Consider the following 18,332-nt stretch of genomic DNA (forward strand, 5'->3'; position numbering starts at 1 on the left):
TGAGTACACAAACTGGTGACAGTATTTCCAACTCACCTCTAGTCTCGATATCTATGCCGCGTTCCCACATGCCGGTAATGTTTTTTACTAAAAAAAACAATTACATTAAGTATAAATATTACATTAAGTATAAGTATCATTTACAAATAAGTTTATGATATTATCATATGTTTCTTCCAGAAATACTAATTTTTCAAGGAAATATAGTTTTTGAAGTTGCACAAAAACTTTTTTTATTTTGATTTCAAAACAATCAACATTTTGTAGTTACAGCATTTTAACGCAAATACATCGCCGACTGTTATATTTATACACAAAGTTTGTCAGAGTTCCTACGCACCAAACCGGCAAGCTCAATAGCTCTAATTTTTCTATTGAAGATTTCTTGGTCTAAATTAGGATCAACGCAGAAAAAATTGCAAATTTGTGGTTTAATTCACAAGATAATAATAGTCGTTTGAATTTTACTCTAGACATCATCATTTAAATACCTACATAAAAGAAATACTGCAACGGAATTGAACTGGTCATTTCGAAAACCCCATAACTGACAGAAAATGGCAAAATGCTTTTATTGCGGATTATTGTTTATACCTATCATTCTCTTCAAAAACAACTCAATTATGAATATGCAACACGATTTTGTTTGATCAAAGTTTCAAGTCATTAAGTCAATATCGACTGTATGCAAAATCTTTCACTTCCGAATATTCCTGTGTATGATTTTTTTGTTTATTGCCAGCTATGGGTAAACTCTTTTTTCATACACAACCTTAAGTCAAATAAGGCAGGATTTTATTGCTATTTCGAAGGACTAACAAAAAGGGTCCAATGAAGTGTGCACATTTTTGAAGGACTACATAGATCGATTTTTACCCTCGCAAATTATAAAACTGTACATTGTTTCAGACCGTGGTTCAATTTTTTCTTTCTTTGACTAACACAAAAAGATTTCAAAGTATTGTTCATGTTGTACCAATGCGGGGTTACTCATTTATTCCCTGTGATGGGGTTTTCGGTACTGCAAAACGCTTAATCTGGCGTCAATATAGGATCAATACTCCATATGAGTAATCTTCTCTCATAGAAAGATCTAGTACAACAAATCGTCTCTATTCTGGCAGAACACACTAACTGGAGAATACTAGTTTTGAGTAGTTTGACTTTGAAGTTGTTAAAATGTTTGAAATAATGGTCTATCATGTGAGTTTGACTTTAAAATAAAGACTGTTTATTTATTAAGAAGGTTTCCAGACGGTAAAGTTTGAAATAAGGAACATTTTGGTACTAACTCAATATGTCATTTTTCGAAATAGTGTTTTCTGCCAGAACAGTGACGAAATATTAAATGACTTAAAAAAAACTTTGGCAGTATATTCCTGAAAAATTTATCTCTTTTTATGAAACAATTTCCCAGGGGCAAACCACAAAAACTGAAAATAACGATTGATGAATTTTTTTGGTAAATTTATTATCTGAAATACTCAAAGAGATTGGACTCTTTAATCTCTTTGGAAATACTAAATTTGTATAATCTATATCAATTTTTTTTAAATTATATTGCAATGAAATTAATCAATTACAATAGTATTTCACATGTTCATTTCGAAAACAAGACAATTACAAGAAATTAAAACAGATTTTGCCATTAAATTAGATAAAATTTCATATTTATTTTGGAACGTAAATTCTCCATATATTATTCTACATCTTTCAAGGAGTTTTTTTTAATGTATGTAACTAAACAAAAAAATACACAGTTTTTTATCTCTCCTGAAAATTTTGCTTTCTGTCAGTTATGGGGTTTTCGAAATGACCAGTTCAATTAAAGATTGTTTGAAAATTATTCAACTTAAATGTCAACCAGTATTAATTTTTGAATCGATAACCTTGATAACGGAGCATCAAAATAAATAGTCTGAAGACATTATTCGATGTCAAAAATATATCGATTTTAAATCTGAATACACCGACAATATTTACAATATTTTATTATCAAATAATGAATGAATGACGATATTCTAGACATTACAGGAATCAACCTCGTTTTAAAAACAAATTAACTAAAAAGGTCTTAGATCTCTGAAGATTGTCTTTTATGACAGTCAAGAAAGTGAACATAATAATATAGTAATTTTTGCTGCTTTCGTTGAGACGCTCTTACAAATGAAAATCGTAGATTGCATACCTTCAGTTTGGGCAAACGCCGACCTATAAACTGTGTACGCATCAAATCTCTGTGAATCTAAAGACCTGTCCTATGGTAAATCAATAACTAATTGGTCTGATTGCGGCTTGCTGGTGAAAATATTGCCACTCATTCCAAGAAAAACCACGAGACTCGGAGGATGGTAATAACTTGAAGATCCTGGTCATAATAGGCAATGTAAAAGGTAAAATAGAGAGATGAAATCAGCTAGAAAATAATTGCGTGCGACTACTCAAAAGTCACAATCTTCAATAATGAGAAGAATGATTAAATGAAAAATCAGATTGTAAAATAAAACTCCATTACTATTAGAACGTATTTATTGTGAAAAATAAATAATTTAAAATTACCTCTTAACCCTTTACTGCATGATTATTTTTTTTTTGAAAATTTTTATTTTTTCTTGGTGTCAAAAATGCCTTGTGAATGAATGAAAAATAATGAAAAAAATATTTTTCGAAAATTTCATTAAATTTTGTATGTTACTGCGTGGTGTCGCAGATTTACGACATTTGGAAATCTTACATTTTAGTATGACAAAATACAAAACCAAATGAAAACAATTATAAAAAACTAATTTACACACCTTATTTGATGTGTAGATATTTTTATTCAACCAATTTCAATCTTCTGTATATTTTTTTATTTATTTACAAATGCGGATTTTTGCGTACATACGAATTCGTCAACTTTACTGTCAAAACAGAAATGCAGAGACTATAATGCAGAAATGCTTTATTTCTTGAAATGTCCAAACAAAATCGGTAAAGTAGGATGTTTATTGTAAAACAGTTTTCTTGGCATCAAAAAAGGATATTATTTGATAATTTACACAGGTGGCATTGGCTATATCTAAATAGTTTGAAATGTCGCAAATTTGCGACACTATGCAGTAAAGGGTTAATCAACTATTAATTAATATAAAATAAATCATGGGGTCGTTCATAAAAATGTATGTCCGTATTTTCCAATCATCTAGCTCTAGCAGTAGGTTTTCGGTCAGACTCGATAGAATAATAATCAAAATGATTCACACAAATTTAGTCATCCAGTGGTATCCAAGAGGTACAAAACGTCCGCAAGGTAGACCAAGAGGCCGCTGGATCGTTTAAATGATGAAATTCTGCGGAAGTAGGTACATGGCAACGCAACGCACAGGACCGAGGAAAGTGGAATCAGCTTGGAGAGGTTTTCATCCAGAAATGGATAGATTCAGGCTGAAGATGATGAAATTTATAATTGCTTATCATTCAACAGGGAGGATATTAACCTTTCATTAACATTTAACATTAAATGAAAACCAAAACTGATTTCTTTCATCACCCTTTATATATTTTGCACGTATATACATGGGGCTGCATAAAATAGAATAATAAAATCAATAAGTCTCACGTTGTAGTATATTTAGTTCTTATATAATAGACTATACGTACATATAAATTAAATTTCTTCATTCTGAGTTAATGTTATCGAGAATCCAATCCATATAGTATGATACTCTCATAAAGAGAACTACGTTTGCCAGTGTACAGTTCTCTGGGTTATAACTGACAATACCGTGTTGGATATATGAAGTCTTTGAGCCAACTGTGCTGGACAGCATCAACGGTGAACCAAAGTTTGATGAACATGGCAATGTTTTCTCCGCACATGCATTTTTGTCACTTATGGGAATGTTCTTCCTGAAATAAAAGTTTTCTGGTTAAAGTTAGCAAGTTTATTAGAATTATTAGCAAGTCTAAGTACGTTATAAAAACTAAATATTGGAGTAATCCGCGGCGTCGGTTAGTAATTAAGGAATTAATTGATACCTACCTTAATTTTATATACGTACTAAAACCGATAGCCAACATTATAACGCAATTCGATAAGCATTTCGTGTAACAACTACTAGTTAAAATCGTCGTAATTATTTATGATGCCCGTAGCTTAATTGGAAAAGCATAGTGGCGCTAATCCAGCAGATACAGGTTCATGTCCCGTCGGGAGTCGTATTTTTTTCTACAAAATGCTTTTTTCTAGTGTGTATAATATGTATGATATGTTTTCAAATTATGTATATTCAAAGTTAGTACCTAATGACTAAGAAAGAAAAACATCAAACATCACCTGGTTTCGACTTTTTTCGGTTTTTGAATAGCAAACACGTTATGATTAATTTTTTAAAAAAAAAACTAGAAAAGGGTATAAATATGTGAGGTTTAAACCTATAAACATGATGTATCAGGAAAACAATCATATTTTCGTGTTTTTCATTACATAACCAATCTTATGATATTGTAGGTACCTACATGATCTCAATATAGGTAAGTACATATCATAAAGGCAATTTTCTAAATTAAAACATTACTAATTAACTATTTTTTTTTATTTAACGGCCCACGTGCTCCACGTAGGTCAAAATGGAGGTTTTATGCTACTTTCAGAGCATAACCCTGGACATTCCTTAAACGTTGTAGATAATCTCTATATATATAAAAATCTCGTGTCACGATGTTTGTGGTCGAACTCCACCGAAATGGCTCGACCGATTTTTATGAATTTTTTTATGTATATTTGTTAGGTATGAGAATAGGTCAACAAGTATATTTCATACCGCTAGGTGATTAGGGTATCTCTATCCAGAAAAATTTTCTTTTATTTTTTTGACAATTTTTTTTTGTATTTTTTTTATTAATTGGCATAAAAAATACTTATAACCCAAAATTTTCACCCTCCTACCCCCACCCTCCCATTTTTTAATCGCGATTTTATTATTTTTGTATGAACAAATTTAACCGTCGTTCGTATTTCAAACAGAACGAAATTATTTATGTTGTTGAATGACAGATGGCGCTACGTCCGAGAAGAATTCAAGAGAAGCGTTGCGTCATTTTGACATTTCATTCGGCATATCACAACGCAGTGCGTGCAAAATTTTGTACGATTTATTTTAATTTATCTATTTTTATGTGCGTGTATTACAGTGCACAGTGCCAACAAGACGCAAGGGGGGGCCATTTGGGCCGTCGAACGAATAAAGCAACAAACATGCGAAATAGTAGAGCAGAAAGAACAGACGAACAAATCTAACAAGACAACAAAAACGTGCGTGTAAGCATGTCGCAATTGCGTGCATCTCAATTACAAGAGGCACAAGCTGAACGAAATCAACAACGACAATTGGAACGGAGCCAAGCGCGCCGGTTCGTAGTTAACACACGCAGAGCAAATGACCGACAACGCCAACAAGTACATCGAACATTTACATCCGCTCCGTTCCTTCGTCTCGCATTCGAGTACGAGCCAGATATTGAATATTCCGCTCATCCGAAAGTGCTGATTGGTGCTATGGATAAAGAATGTCCCCATTGTCATGCGCTCAAATTCAAACATGAGTCAGCCGGGATGTGTTGCGCATCAGGAAAAGTGCAACTACCAGAAATTAAGATACCACCAGAACCATTGAACGGCTTGCTCATCGGCACGGTTCCAGATTCAAACCTGTTCCTGAAGTCCATTCGCACATTTAATTCATGCTTCCAAATGACTTCGTCCGGAGCAACAGAAATAGTTCACAATACTGCGGCAAATGGTCAAAAATTCCATTCTAAGGTGGTAAGTACATCAATCATGTGGATGCACGTTGCGGCTACAATAGCCTCAATTCGCCTAATACCAGGCGCATCGTCGGCGAACTGGACGTCCTTTTGAATGAGCACAATGAATTATTGAAATTCTTCAAAGCACACATACACGAATTGCAAAGTGACAATCACGATATTGTCATCAATCCTGATAAAACACCAGCTGGAGAGCACGTACGTTGATTCAATGCGACTGTTGTTGACGACATTGCTGTAATCATGGTTGGCGACCGCACATCGACGCGAGAAGTCGTGATTCGAAGAAGAAACAATAATCTGGAGTTCATCGCTGACACACACAGTTCATACGACGCTCTCCAATATCCGCAAATTTTCTGGAAGGGACAAGACGGATATTGCATAAACATTAAACAACGAGATCCTGTCACAGGTAATTCATTCATTATGAACATCATTACTCATTTTGAATTGAGAAAATGAATGGTTGATGTTTTTTTGTTTTTATCGGCGGTCATCGTCTACAGCGCTCTATTCCTCTTTCTGTCATAGATCCCATCCCCATACACTTACGATGCATTCGTTATTTTTTATTTAACAACCAAAATATTCACTAGAAATAATTTATATGGCAGAACGACGTTTGCTGGGTCAGCTAGTATATTTATATAATTTTGAAGCCTTATTATCCGTTATATTTATTTTAAACATTTGATGACTGCATAAAGTATGTTTATTACATAAAATAGTATTCTTTTAAACCTCTCGATCTAATGATTTAGAATATGGTCATATTTCAGTACATGCATGTGTAGTGGTGCTAAGATTTTTTACATTCATTAATTTTTAAACGCATTTATAAAACTATTAGTAAAATTTATGTTGACATTATTGTAGTGAAATATTTACGATAACAAATTATATTGATAATCTCTGTGATCCCAAATTTGACAATAATTGGGCATTTTACGAGTATTATTCAAAAAATGGGCAAGATTAACACAGTTGAAGATAATTCTAAAGACACTGATTATAAGCTATGTCTTTGACTTAATTTCGAACCTTGGAACTAATGGCTTTTAATATTCACTAAAGCGCTTTCCAAATTGACAAAATTTTGAACAGAACCCAACCTGCAGACCATAGATAATAGACAACATTTTTATAGAAAATACATTACATACCGTGCCAACCGCTGAATACAAAAAACACGCGATTTTCACATGATTCGAAAATATGTAGGTATATAATATATGAAATGATAAAATCGTTCATTGAGCCATGCAGCTGTCGATACAGTACGGTACAACGTGAGGTGACCTCATTGTTATTCTGGTGTTTTCGACAGATTTTGCTAACTGACAATATTAGTTTAAAGGTTCAAAATGTACTACGGGATGGGAGCATCAACCGTATAACATTTTTAACACCAAGATAAACGGCATTAAATACTTTAACACATAGTGGCAGCTTACTGTGACGTCAAGGGATAGTACACGAAGTGCATCTCAATATAATCACTACTTTAATGTTTCTCTCATGTACACGAGCTCACGGCAAACATCGGTCCTTTCCCACCCAAAAAGTGCTCAAGAGGAGATAAGTAATAATCTATATAACCTGACAAAAATGGCTTGTAGTCTCTTCAATTAATGTCATCTGTTCTACATTAGCTCTCTACAGTGAACGAAACTTAAAAGGGTGAGTGTAAACATCAACGATCTGGTAGGAGATAGAAAAATGCGCTATTCCCTGTAGCTTACTCCAATTTCCCGGTTGTCAACAAAGAGTTCCCGGGTAGGTACAATGAATCTATTGTTAAATTAACTGCTATTACCCTGCTGTTAGTTGTTTGCATCGTGAGTTGGATATCAAAGCGACTGTTTTTTCCTCAAGTTTCTGAGTCTTCAAACCATCTTCTTCAGGCCATCCAGCCACAATCATAGTCATGCTTTCCAGTTCCAAATTCATCTGCTGAGCATCCGTTGGTAGGCAAATCGGTTTCGCATTTTCTGAAATAAATTTATATTGAGCGTTTAATTAACGGAAACGCTAAAAAAATGTTTTGATAAGAGGGCGGTGAGACAAAAAATGGGCCTCTAAGAATCTAAGATAAGTGTTGGCAATAAATTTCCATTAGTATGTCAACCAGACTTGTTCGTGTGTAGACAGACGACAAAAAAGCCTGTCCAGATGATCTTATAGCATTGAGATAAAATTCATATTTAAATAAAACACTTAAAACCTTATAACTAATTATATTATACTGAGTCCCTCAGAAAAACAAGTTGTAGCAATGGTATTTTACAAAATGTAGAATATAGATATTTTTGCTATATGATAATGCATGTCTTCCAACCTCAGATGGTTTATCTGATTAGCCGCGTACTAACTGAGCGAGCAGCCTCGCGAGGCTACCTCGGGCATTTTCCAGCTCGCATCAAAATTCATGTTACGCGAGGAAGCCCCTGTCTGAGCATCGACAAACCGACAACGATTGGATCGGCCGCGGCAACGCTCTGGCGAGGCGGCGCGTGCATTTGCATCGGGAGGCTTTTACGTATATTATCTATGGCAAAACTGCTCGCTCAGTCAGTACGCGGCTAATCAGGTAAACCATCTGTGTTTTGAAAGACATGCATTATAATACAGCAAAAATATCTATTGTGGTAAAGGTATTGTCTAACAGTGGCTATTGGTGATTTTTACGTGTCAACGTCTGATCGTTGAACATGGCTTCTGATTTTTTTCATAGTACCTATATATATTTCTGTCATTGAAATATTTTTTTAAGATTGATTTCAATGACAGTATATAGCTTACTGGCAGTAGCTACCTACTGTGGCACCCCCGTATGGACCCCATTTGGGGATGTCTCTGGTATCTGGAGAGGCCCGAATCGGTATCAAACCCAAAAAATAGTAAAGCGCTGATTACGAAAATAAATAATAATTACAGAGCCGAGCCGGCAATGCCGTAAATTTTGACCGTTGGAGATATTGCAACGTCGCCTTGAAAGCCGTTGAAAACGGAATACAAGATGGCGCGCAGAACGCTACAAACAGCTAAATCGCGAACACGCCAATTTCGGCATCCGTAAAATTAAATTATAAAAAATGTAACTATTATATAATATTAACGTAAATATACCTTGCCGTTTCCAAAACAATTCCGGTGTGTTATCTGTTCACCTCCACATCCCGAATCCAGACGAAAAACCACAAAGACAACAAAATAAAAGTGACAGTTTGTTTTCGGAAGGACAATGGAAGGAAATGATACTACCTTTGTCGACCCTTTGGACCTGTAAATTTATTTGCGCAGGTAAATATGCCTGATCTCCCTCAACTTAAAAAAGTTTTCAAATTCTTTATGGACACTAAGACCCCTGCCAATCTAGAGGCCTTGAGTAATCCAATACATCTAATCCTGGGTATAAAAACCGGGTACCTACGTTTTATTTTCAAGACGATACTATTAATATTATGTATGGAAAAAATAATGTTAATTCTTACCTCTTGTAAAATCAATGGTTCTAGTGAGTCTAATAAGTGCAATGTCATTCTGCAAAGTCTCTTTGTTGAATTCACGATGCACCTTAAAATCTTCGAAAGTAAAATCTTGGAGAGCTGGAGCACAGTTCTGTCCATTATCATCACAGTCTTCATCCTTGGAGAGGTCGTATTCTCCTACCCTCAAACCGGCGAAAGATACTCCATCGCCAAGTTGAGTGATGCAGCTAGCAGCTGTCAGTATGTACAGATTATTTATGATAGTTCCAACACAAGCATATCTGATTCTACCTTCTGTGATAACAAAAAATATCAGAGTTACAAATCCATAATAATTGTTGAAATTTGTTTCATATTAATGTGAAGATGGACCCCTTACATTTAATTTCATATTGACCTGTTTTACATATTCATTTTTAATTTTATATAGAAGGAAATGGAAATACCTTGTGCTTGTCTTATGGTTTGATGCTGGAGAGTAATAGGGTATTTTGACTTATTATATATTAAATTATTAATATTATAAATTAATCATGTTTGCTTCGATCAATTTAATTCGTTCCAAAATTCTAAAATTCTACCACTTGCAATATTCAAACTTTTTGCAGAATACCCAAAATATTTAGAAATGGGTTAATATGATAGGAAATTAAAATATAGATAAAGATTAAAATACTGCTGACTTACGGATATTGTGCGCAAGTAATGCCATCCAAGAATGCTTGTAAACACCTATTCTTGTCTGTCCATTTTTGTGTTTGGATTCCCCACAATCATTTGCATTTGGCAAGAGACCATAATTTTTATGTCTAGTGACATCTGGTAAGTTGGAGATGGAAGTTACATCTGCCAATCTGTCAACAGCAGCAGCTTTTGAGGGTATTGTCATCAGACTGGAACGTGATGATGGTATCGGCGTTGTCACTTCTTGAAACAATTGTCCGAAATTATTTGTTGACCCTTGAGAATCGGTTGGGTCAGTTGGGTTTCCCCATGCAATAGGGTCGTCCCAAATATCCTTTTCACGCGGAGGTTGTTGATTTGGTGGTGGAGTAAATTGATCCACAGTTCCCAATTGAGTTGAAGACGGTAATTTGTTTAAGAGTTCCCATGGGCTTGTTTGGTTTATCTTAACAACTGGTATATTGATAAACCTAGACTCATTCAAATTTTGAGAAAACGAATTATCTTTCACATTAGATTCAACCAAAAAATGAGAAGTATCTTCTCCAAGTTGCCAGAATTCTGACTGGTTGTTTTCTTTATTTTTTGTAATTGTCGGTGAATCTTTTGAGGGACAGCACACCTAAAATATTCATTTAAAAATCATTGTGCAATGTAAATACTAATTTAACATTTCGACTTTGGAAAGGAAAAAGGGCGTTATTCACACAAATCAAATTTTACAGGAGCCACGAAAACGTTTTTATTATGGTTTTTGGTCAAAGTTAAAATACAATATAGACATAACCTTGACGTGCATGGTAATTTATAGTTTGGTTTTTAAATCCTTAATCTAATATTAATTATAAAGTTAATTAAATGAACCAAAAAAAATATGGTTAAGTCGTTCTTCCCACGTCATTTCCTTCTCTTTATTTAATTGCTAGCTAAATTTAGATAATAAATCTGCTAACCGCTTACATCCTTTGGACACAACTTGTATTTAGTCGTGTACAATGACATTATGCAATGAAACCTATTTTGAAAAAACTGAGGGTTATGCCCTTTTTCCTTTCTATAGTCGATTAATATTTAATTTTAGAATTAACATTTATAAACGGTTTAAGGCATGCACGCAAAGAAGGGGGGTTTCGAGTCTGACGTGGTTCATGGGAAGTAGCGAGACGTTGCTCTTAGTGTGAGGCCTCAGTACCAGCGTTCAGCGCAGCGTTGAGCGTTGTGCGCAACTCAAACGTACAACTGTATAAATTTATAACCAAAAAAAGACATTGTCTACGAACATTTTCACACACGGTTATACGTTTGAGTTGCGCAAAACGCTCAACGCTGCGCCGAATGCTGCCATTCAGGACGTACACTAAGACCTTGTCCAGGTGGCACGTATCTCACCACGCTTTACGCGCGATTATTAAATATGTGTTCCACCCATATAACACGTTTCATTCAGTAGTGAATAAGCTAGGTGACGTAATTCACTTTAAATGGGTATAAAAAAATAAGCGCGAGTGCGAGAAGAAAGACTGCAACTCAGTCGTGACACACGGCTTCTGAGATTTAATATCAGCAAGCAAGTTAGCAAGATATATTCTTGTAGGTGTACAGTATAAGCTAGGTAAAGTAATTTATTTGTAAATAAACTTGTGTCGAGCGCGAAGCGGTCATAATTAATTTTGGAATTTCTATAAAAACGTCGCGTTGTCAAGAATCTAGCGAATGCTTGCGCTTGTTGTTTTTATTTAATAAAACGCAATTTTTTTATAGTACTTATTCCACTTTAATTAATATATATTAGGACCGGTTTCGTCCGCCTCAGTGGGACATTTTCAACTGATGCTTGCGCTTATTGCGCGACAGACGATACGCTGTGAGCACATGCGGATGGCTAAATGAGGTTAGATGTACCTGGAGGACATGCGACTTGTTATGCGAGAGTCAAATCGCGCCACCTGGACAAGGCCTTATAGGCTGTAATGTGACAAGGTGAAGTAAAAAAGTATGTGGAAGTACCTTTGGTTGCCATTTATCAAAACCACAATGCGCCTTTTTCAAAATGGAGATAACTCTTCTTGATAATGGAAACTCTAACGGTAAATATCCTTCCAGCAATTCAGTACAGTCTTTCAGTTTTATGCATTGCTGTGAAGAACATCCGTTGCCCCCACAAGGCAAACTGACTTCTGCAAATTATACCCATTTAAATATTATGGTTTTTACTTAATTTTATAATAAAACCTGAGTGATTTTAAATTAATTAGTGATTAATAGAATAGTGCAGTATATGTAACTTATATAAAAATATGTATGTAAATAAAATTCGCCAAAGCCATCAGCCTTATAAAACGCAGAAATAGTTTTAACCAAAAATAAAGAAATATTTTAATATTAACTCTCTCTGAATTCGTTATAGTTTTTAATAACTACTATCTATGTTATTAAGTATTACCTACTGACTAACTCTAAAGTAACGTGCATGTACTTAGATATACTTCCTGGGATAAATTAAATTATTTGTTGTGCCTCGAGGTTGAGACAGAGAATTCTCAAGAAATAGCAATGAAAAAACTAATCAGTATTCTCGCTTCTCGAGAATTTATTTTTCAAAAATACTGAGACTCATTTTTTTGTGAAATCGATAATTTAATTGTAGAGAATAAAACTAGAAATATATTCAATTCACATGCAATTGATTTAAAAAAACTCAAAGAGAAAGAAAAACAGCAACAGTTTCTAGGCGGAATTTCGTCTCGACTGTGAATAGTGAATGAACAGTAAAGTTGTCAATGAATGCCCTGAATACCTACTAGTGTGGAGACATAGGGATATGAAAACAGAGAGATAAAGGTGATAAAGACACATAGATTACAAAATGTAGAAAATATCCTTACGACTATGCGCTTCTAAGAACAATGTGAAGATGAAGACAGCAGCTGTCAAACGATCCATATCCTCCATTTTGTGATTATATTAAGATGAAGATATATATTAATATTGTCAGAATCCAAACAAGTCTATGTTACAATTTATAATACACGAGAATTATCTGAAAAATAAAATGAGTCAGAATAATATTATAAACGCAAAATTAACGAAACACATTGAAAATGCATAGTTCATGCTTTATTGTACGAGAAGCACGTCTTATTCGTGTATACCTTAGGCTTAGACTATAGATACATCGTGTTTACATTTACAATCCTTTTATATAATATTGTGTTTCATGACACTGAGTATCGTCTTGAATGAACAGTCTACAATCGAGAATGGCCGAGAAATTGAGAATAATTTTCATTGTCGTGTCTCGAGATTCTCATTTCTCGAGAAATCGTTCACGAGATTATCGGGAATTTTCACTACCTACACGATACTTAACTTACTAACAAGCGTACATAATATATCAGTATATTGTGTGCAACTGCACTGTAAATATTATTCTTAGTATCCGTATTGTAATTTTGGTTTGCGTAATGTGCAATGGGGGCGTGTCAATAAAAGCCTTTTTTATAATATAAAATTACATAAATTTAAGGTATTGCATCACACTATTACAGCTTGTCGAAATATCCATCTAGGGAAACTCAAATAAAGTATTTTATTGTTTGAGGTAATAATTAACAATAATTATTAACTAACTATATCTTTTATTCAACGAATAATTCATAAGATTTAAGAATGTACCATTCTAATTATTGACCATACCTATATAATTTTGGAAAACACTTCTGAGAAAATATTTTATAACCAATAGAAAAAATCTTTTTGAAAAAAGTAAGACACCCGGCAGGAATCGACACTGCCTTTAACCTTTAACGCTCCTTTTACATCATACGGTTTTGACCGTACGGTAAAAAATGAACAGCGACATTTTTTTAGTGGCGTGAAGAAGAACATAGAGACGGCTTAAAACCGAAACGGCGCCATATAGTAGCCGTCCATTTCCACTGTAGCGCCCGGACGGCCTCCGATGACTCAGTGGAGTACGTGACCTAATGCCTGCTTTCTCATTAGACGGTTTTAAATCATACAAACAGCACAACACTCAACCACAAACTGAGCTTGAAAAAACCGTGCATAAACTGTGTAGTGTGAAAAGAGCGTGAACTTGTTGCCGATTCGGATTTTTACCGTTCAAATTTTTTCCGTACGGTTAAAACCGTATAGTGTGAAATAAGGATGACCGCGTCAGATTGTGGAGGCCATGGTTGGTATACATATTACAACAAAAAAAATCTTTTTAGATAGTATCTACTTAGTTTTAGCTTCAAAATGACATTTTGAAGCTTTTAGGTGTTAAAAAAACATTCCATACCTATTCAAAAAAATATTTTAGTACCTATATAGTTTGATATGATAATAAAAGGGTGGGGGCGGGGACGCCCAGAATTTGAAATTCTACTACTTACTAGTACCGACGTCTAAAATTCCATTGTTTTGAATAATTCACACATAATAATATATAAATAAAATACACATACATCTTAAATCAGTTCTGTTAGGATTGCATTTTTCTCAATAATATTATGAATCTAATTGTATTGTTCAATTAATATTAATTTATATATTATCTCTTACCTATAATAAATAATACTTATCACTTGTATAAATAAATAATATTATTTACACCAAAAAGAAGCACTAAATAAATTTAAAATAACATTATTAGCGTAGGAATATTGTGAGACTAATATATTTTAAAATATGTGATTTATTATTATTTAATTAAAATATGATTTGTTTATATCATTGTATTATTTATTTTAATCATATTATTTTATGTTCCAATACTTACCAACTGAGTGGATAGCCTTTTGAGAGGGTTATCTTTATTTTTCGAAGATTGCATCTAACGAATATGCGCCCATACAACGTAGAACAGTGGTTTCCAAACTTTATGTTACTACGCCTCCCTTTTAAAAAATCTAATCTTGGCGCCTCCCCCTCCCTTTATTCCATTAAATAATATAGACACATTGTTACGTCTACAAATAATGTACTAATACAAAAAATGAAAAAAAAAACAAGGTTTTACTATATATTCATTTTTAAGTTTATTTGTTTTTCATGCGATTGGTGTGCTTATCTATTAGCACAAAATGCTATTTTTCTACTAAATGGGCTTGCATTTATTTATTCACTCAATTTTACCCAAACAGACAAGTTCAGCAATAAAGTTATCGTTCCTAAACAAATTTGTCTCTTCAATAATATGATTTAACCATTTTATATCATTTTTTCATGAAATAGCTAGCGCACTTCACAATTAATGGTATAGAAGTGAGATATAATAAAATTAGTCTCCCAGACAGATTTTCAAGCAACATAACTTTTAAAAGACTGTTTTTTATGTAGTTATAACTACCGGCCGTTTTATGAACCATGCACTTGCAAACTGAAAACCTGTGGCTACATTATTTGTGTTAAACTTTTCGCGCCTCCCTCATCGACAGTCGGCGCCTCTCAGTTTGGAAATCCCTGGTCGTATAGTACAGTCACAATAATATCGCTAAATATAAATTTATGTATATACACCAAGCGTGAAAAAAACCTGGAATGGGGGAGTGCCATTTCGACGAGATATCCGTAATAAATGTATATTATTTAGGTACTGCAAGGAGGGATGTTTTATTAATTTTGATTATGATATGACTTAAAAGTGTGTTGACTCTACCTAATACTTACACCATTTCCACTGCGAACACCCGAATATTTTTGGATATATTTGTCATGGCCAGATACTCCGCACTTTGATTCTAGCAATGTATACCTAATGTGACCAGACGTCCCGTTTTCATGTGGCGTGTCCCGGTGTCCCCGAACAAAGCTTCGGGACGCCAAAATGTCCCATTTTTGAAAAGAAAGAAACTTGTGACGCCGCAAAAAGTGTCAGAATCTTAGACTATAGATACATCTAGACGCCACCCGTTGCATTGCTAAATGAAGCCACGTGCCTTGCGTTTGGTTTGTGAGCGAGCAAACGCATTCGTCTACAAATGTTCGAGACCATAGACCATTTCGCTAGTGGTCGCCCAAAGTGCTCGCACTAGACGCTCAGAATTAAAATATAATTTTATATTATTTACGTTATATAGTATTTTTAAGCGGTCAAAATGCAACCATTAGATAAAGATATCCATAATTTAAGTTATTTTAAAGAAACACTAGGTCACTGATTTTAAAATATATAATAAAATACAAATAAATTATCACGAACATGTATCAACTTACTTATGAAACGTAATACCATCTTCTTGCTTATCAGTAAGTAGTTAAGACAACACACAGAACCATCTTTTCTACTTAATTAACCAAAAATATTTACCACTGACTTTATGTTTAACACAAAAAATATCAATTTTAGCAACACGAGCTCGCAAGTTATCATGTGAAGCGTTTCGCCCCGATTTGATGGCGATACTTTTGGAAACTGTTTCCAAATAAATAAAAACATCACCAATTCTAACTTTTTTGTGAATGCATTGAAGATGGCATTTCTGTTTCGTCGATTTCAGAGAGCCATTCCAATTTTAATTTATCGCACGATTTCTTCTTAATGATCGCATTTGAAATATCACATTCTATCCTAATTGACATTTTTAAGAGTCTAAAAATTGTGCATGTGATGGTTTCGTGCCTATTTAAATGAAATTTTTAAAATTAAAATATTTAAAAACTGTATTATACTTACTTCAGTGGCGAAGGGTGGAGGTAAGTTGTTAAGATCAGCCACAAATAGCGCACACTAAATTTTGACAGGCATACGTAGTTGTTGTCATTTAAATAAGACTACAATTTACAGACGGTATTAGTTAGTTTTTAAAAATCAATTAAACCCTGCGAAACCAAGCCATAATAAATAATAGTCAAAAAATACTCGTCTCTCAACAAAATATTTAAAATATGAAATTAAATCATACATAACTTTGGATATGTTATAGATAGAATAATATTTTTATCTATTATAGTTTGGTTTACGCAGGGCTTAATGAATTTTAAAAAAATGAACCAACAATATGTGTAATTGTATGTATTCTTAAACCAACTAAAACGTATAAACATGAATGAAAAAGTGTGCACAATTTTGTCGTATCTCCCAAAGTATACTAAAACTATTATGGATTGGTTTAGGCAGGGTTTAGTTGAATTATAAAATCTAACCAACACAATCAACTGTAAATTGTAGTCTTAGTTCAATAAAAACTTTCTTTTCTTTCGACCATGTCCGATCCTGATAGGATCATATGGGCCTCCAGTCTCCACAGAGTAGAGGTTTGTATTGACAGATTTTGTTTTTTACGAGAAATGGATGTCAGCCACTTGCTCAACCTATTAGGTCCATACCCTGACACACACAAATTGAAAAACAATATGTGTACTTGCCAGACCCAGGATTCGAACCTGGGACCCACGGCGTTATAGTCCAACGCTTAAGCCGCGCGGCCACCGTGGGCATTAAAAACAAATAAGTATAACTAATAAAGTTAAAGTTAATAAAGTAAAACTAATAAAGTTTAACGTTCACCATTTATGGCGGTTCTTAACAGCCTACCTCCACCCTTCGCTACTGACTTACTTACATATTTTTAAAAATATAAGAATATGACGCCATACCCCGATTATCTCCGGAAAAACAGCACCGCTTAAAACCCACTGGCGACCAAACACGAGAAATTCTCGTGTTTTTTTTCCAGTATATTAGGGCATTTATTGAAGATTTCTGGTATTAAATGTGTTTAGAGATAAGTTCGCTACAGGGTGAATATATTAGATAGCAGGGATTCTTACCAAACAGTATAAATATTGGATTTTAAAAATATCATACAAAAAAATAGTACAGCATTTTAAGTATTTTTTTATAATTTTCTGTTTGTGACATCTGTTAATTGAAACAAAATAAATACACATATTGCGTTTGTTACATCAAACGCGTGCGACTCGCTGCAGGCATTATCGATGCGATTATCTTCCGATCTCCGCCATGCTATATTTGTAAAAAAAACTCTACCATACAGAAAGTTTGAAAAAAGAAACATGTAAAAACTTTTTTTTTTAGTTTTTTTTATTAACAATTTTAACACCTATTATTTATTTATGACTATTATTTTCATGATTGTTTTTTAATAGCTTATTTCTACACATTTAACTTCTTAAAATTAATTTATGATTGTCTTTATTATCGTTGAGTATCTTATAACTTATAAGTATATTTATCAGTTTATTAAGATTTCACTATGACTGTTCACTCATATCACTTTTCTTTTGCATTTACTATTCGATATTTTTTAATGTTTATATTTTATACAAAAATAAAATTATAATAATCTGCTCTCACATATTTTAAATTCAAAT

At 33.7% G+C, this 18,332-nt stretch overlaps 1 protein-coding gene across 7 annotated transcripts; it reads right to left on the bottom strand.

The window, feature by feature from the left end:
• Window positions 1–3,245: 3,245 nt before the first annotated feature.
• On the bottom strand, window positions 3,246–16,773 carry LOC147071568 (serine protease ea-like). 7 transcript variants are annotated; one of them, XM_085948494.1, is made up of 7 exons: window positions 16,672–16,773; window positions 12,875–13,029; window positions 11,997–12,166; window positions 9,993–10,611; window positions 9,309–9,599; window positions 7,631–7,805; window positions 3,246–3,891 (listed from the first exon to the last, which is right to left on the bottom strand). In XM_085948494.1, the coding sequence occupies exons 2-7, from the start codon at window positions 12,939–12,941 to the stop codon at window positions 3,660–3,662; spliced, it is 1,554 nt and encodes a 517-aa protein (XP_085804620.1). In that variant the 5' UTR covers window positions 12,942–13,029; window positions 16,672–16,773; the 3' UTR covers window positions 3,246–3,659. The 7 variants fall into 7 exon arrangements, with proteins under 7 accessions (XP_085804620.1, XP_085804625.1, XP_085804622.1 ...); XM_085948499.1 differs by lacking the exon at window positions 16,672–16,773 and adding an exon at window positions 16,212–16,596; XM_085948496.1 differs by lacking the exon at window positions 16,672–16,773 and adding an exon at window positions 14,608–14,669.
• Window positions 16,774–18,332: the final 1,559 nt, after the last annotated feature.

This window comes from Rhyacophila brunnea, unplaced genomic scaffold (genome assembly GCF_057557595.1).
Source record: "Rhyacophila brunnea isolate RB1 unplaced genomic scaffold, BYU_Rbru_1.0 scaffold_20, whole genome shotgun sequence".
NCBI classification, from domain to species: Eukaryota; Metazoa; Arthropoda; class Insecta; order Trichoptera; family Rhyacophilidae; genus Rhyacophila; species Rhyacophila brunnea.

Excerpts from the sequence above, each read along its gene's own strand:
- LOC147071568 (XM_085948494.1), bottom strand. The coding sequence starts at position 12,941 with ATGGAGGATATGGATCGTTTGACAGCTGCTGTCTTCATCTTCACATTG. Across the intron at positions 12,167-12,874 it reads GTTCTTAGAAGCGCATAGTC|AAGTCAGTTTGCCTTGTGGG; the intron begins GTAAGGATATTT and ends TATAATTTGCAG. Across the intron at positions 10,612-11,996 it reads TTGATAAATGGCAACCAAAG|GTGTGCTGTCCCTCAAAAGA; the intron begins GTACTTCCACAT and ends TGAATATTTTAG.